Source organism: Penaeus vannamei, chromosome 41 (genome assembly GCF_042767895.1).
Source record: "Penaeus vannamei isolate JL-2024 chromosome 41, ASM4276789v1, whole genome shotgun sequence".
Lineage (NCBI taxonomy): Eukaryota > Metazoa > Arthropoda > Malacostraca > Decapoda > Penaeidae > Penaeus > Penaeus vannamei.
Genome location: NC_091589.1, coordinates 25478450 through 25480949, shown reverse-complemented (window position 1 = coordinate 25480949; position 2500 = coordinate 25478450). Strand labels below are relative to the sequence as shown.

General features: G+C 44.5%; 1 protein-coding gene across 1 annotated transcript in view; it reads right to left on the bottom strand.

Annotated features, from left to right (window-relative positions):
- Positions 1-2500, bottom strand: part of LOC113802215 (uncharacterized) — a 27790-nt gene that overhangs the window by 452 nt on the left and 24838 nt on the right. Inside the window, exon 3 of the mRNA XM_070117635.1 lies at positions 1-2500. This exon is cut by the window's left edge and continues 452 nt beyond it; it is cut by the window's right edge and continues 786 nt beyond it. Coding sequence (XP_069973736.1) covers positions 1-2500 — 2500 coding nt within the window.

The window sequence follows — 2500 nt, the reverse complement described above, 5'->3', positions numbered from 1 at the left end:
GGAACATACAGGTACTTCGCTTCTGCCTCATCCACCTCCATCAAAGGTACCAGCATGTCATGGTTCCCATCAACATCTTGGCTACTACTAGGGTTGGATGTCTCCATTTCTGCTTTAGCTTCTTCAACCATTCTTTTTGCTTTCTCCCACGTCTGAAATAGTGGGTCGTCTGGCATTCTCCCCTCTTTCAACCACTGTAAGTATTGGTTAAGTTTCTCTATTCCAATACAACTGAGTATCACTCCATACATCGTTTCAAGTCCTGCAACATAATCCACACTGTGTTTCAGCTGGTTATCCTCTTTCATAATGGATGCAGCACTTAGCATGTCGACTTCATCTCTGATGTGTGGCGTCTCACTCTCTGTACTTGGCTGTCTCATCAAGGAAGACACCTTCTTCACAGTTATTCTGGGTTTCTTGGCAGTTTCCATATTTATGACAGCATCTTCTCCAACCTTCTTGGCTTCCTTTTTCTTATCCTTGACTGATTCCTGACAGGGACTTTCCAACTCAGGTCCATCTGGTTCCTGAACAGAAAAAGCTGATTCTTCAAGGTCTCGTAAGAACTCTGCATCTTCATTACTGAGACTTTTATCACAAGGTTTTTTCAATGGACTTAAATTCTTCTGTTTGACCTGAAGTCCTGAGGAATCTGGGTAGTTAAGAGCAGAGGACCTAGGCATGTTCTCACTACTGACCTGGAGCCTACCTGCTGTACTATCATCCCTCAAACTCTGGTCAGTGTTACCAGATGGTTTACTACCAGAAACACACAGGACCTTAGTTGCACCTTCCTTTCGAGTCTCTGGTTGGGTCCCTCTTGTCGCATCTGCTGATGGATGCTGCTCCGTACCCACGTCATTTTGGTTATATGACCGAAAGGCAGTCATTTTAAATGGAAGAGTATTCAAGTTTTCTTTGGGAACAGCCAAGGGCACTGGTTTTGGTCCAGCTGGATTGGGCAGAAGCAGCAGTTTGTAGGCCCCGTCTCCTGGCTTATTTGCCGTGTGTTTGACAGAATCCTCAGTCTTCTGCATGATCTGCGATTTAGGTACATTCTTCAGGAGAACTCTTATGAACTTGTTGCTAAGGACACTAACCCCACTGTCAGACTTTCCTCCTCCTCCTACTTTCCCTACAAGTGTCCCTCCTCCCATGACTTTTCTTATGCCGATCCCTGTTCCTCCCCCATCAGACCCAACTCCTCCTACTTTAACTTTCTTCCCCCCAACTCCTAGACTTAGTATTTCTATCTTCTGTCCCATTCCCCTCCCTTTTCCTCGTCCTTCCCCACTTCCTATTCTAACTCCTGCTATTCCCTCCCCTCTTCCTAATCCTACTCTTACAACTGCTCCTTCCCCTTTCCCAAATCCTTCCCCTACTCCTGCTCCAGCTCCTGCTCCTTCTCTTTTTCCTATTCCAGTTCTAACACATCTTTCTTTTTCCCCCTTTCCTATTCCTCCTTCCCTTCTTAATCGTTCTAAACTTTCTTCACTTACTCCTAATCCTATATCTTTTTCTATTTTTCCTCCTCCTTCCACTCTACTTCCTCCTTCTCCTTCCCATTTTTCTACATTCACTTTTACACCAACTCCTCCTCCATCTTTTCCTTTTCTTTTTCTTTTTATTCCTTTTCTTCCTTGCTCTTTCCCTATGTCTCCTCTTCCTATTCCTGATGATTTTACTAACTCTGCATCTTCTCCTCTTACTGTACCTACTCTTTCTCCATCTTGCTTTCCATTATCTTTAACTATGTTTCCATTTCCTAGTACTCCTACATATCCCTCTTCATCTCCTCTACCTCCACCTCCATCTTCACTTTCACATTTATCTCCTCCAACTCCATCTTCGCCTCCCACTTCTTCCTTTACCGGTTTCAGCAAGACTTTACAGGTCTGCCCTCCAAATGAGCTCAGCTGAATGGAAGAATTGCACATCTTAACAGACACACTATTCTGTTTTGGTAAAGAGTCGCTCAACTTTCGGAAAAGACCATTCACTTTGGGGGAGGGAGCACTCAGCACGGGAGAAAGGCCATTCCATCCAGGGCCAGAATCACTAGGTTCTGCAGAAGGATCATTGATATTTGGGGAAGATGGATGCAGCTTTGGGAGGTAATCTATATCCATGGAAGAATCACTTGGGTGTAGAGAGAGACATTCCAGCTGGGAGCAAGAATCACTAGGCTCTGGAGACAGAATATCCACATCCAGGGAGGAACCATTTGACTCTGGAGAAGGACCTCTGACATCCTGAGAAGAATCACTTGGCTCTGGAGAAAGGACATTCAAATCCATGGGAAATGCCTCCAGTGGAAGACCATTCAGTTTAGAATCTCTTGAGGTTTTTGAAGAAAGACCATTTTGTTTGAGAGATTTATCGAATTTTGTTGAAAGCCCCTTGAACTCTGGGGAAGAATCGTCTGTTTTCAACCTAGAGAGAACACTGTCTAACGAATCTGGAATAATGTACTCCCGCTGAGCTTTGGATGAGAGTT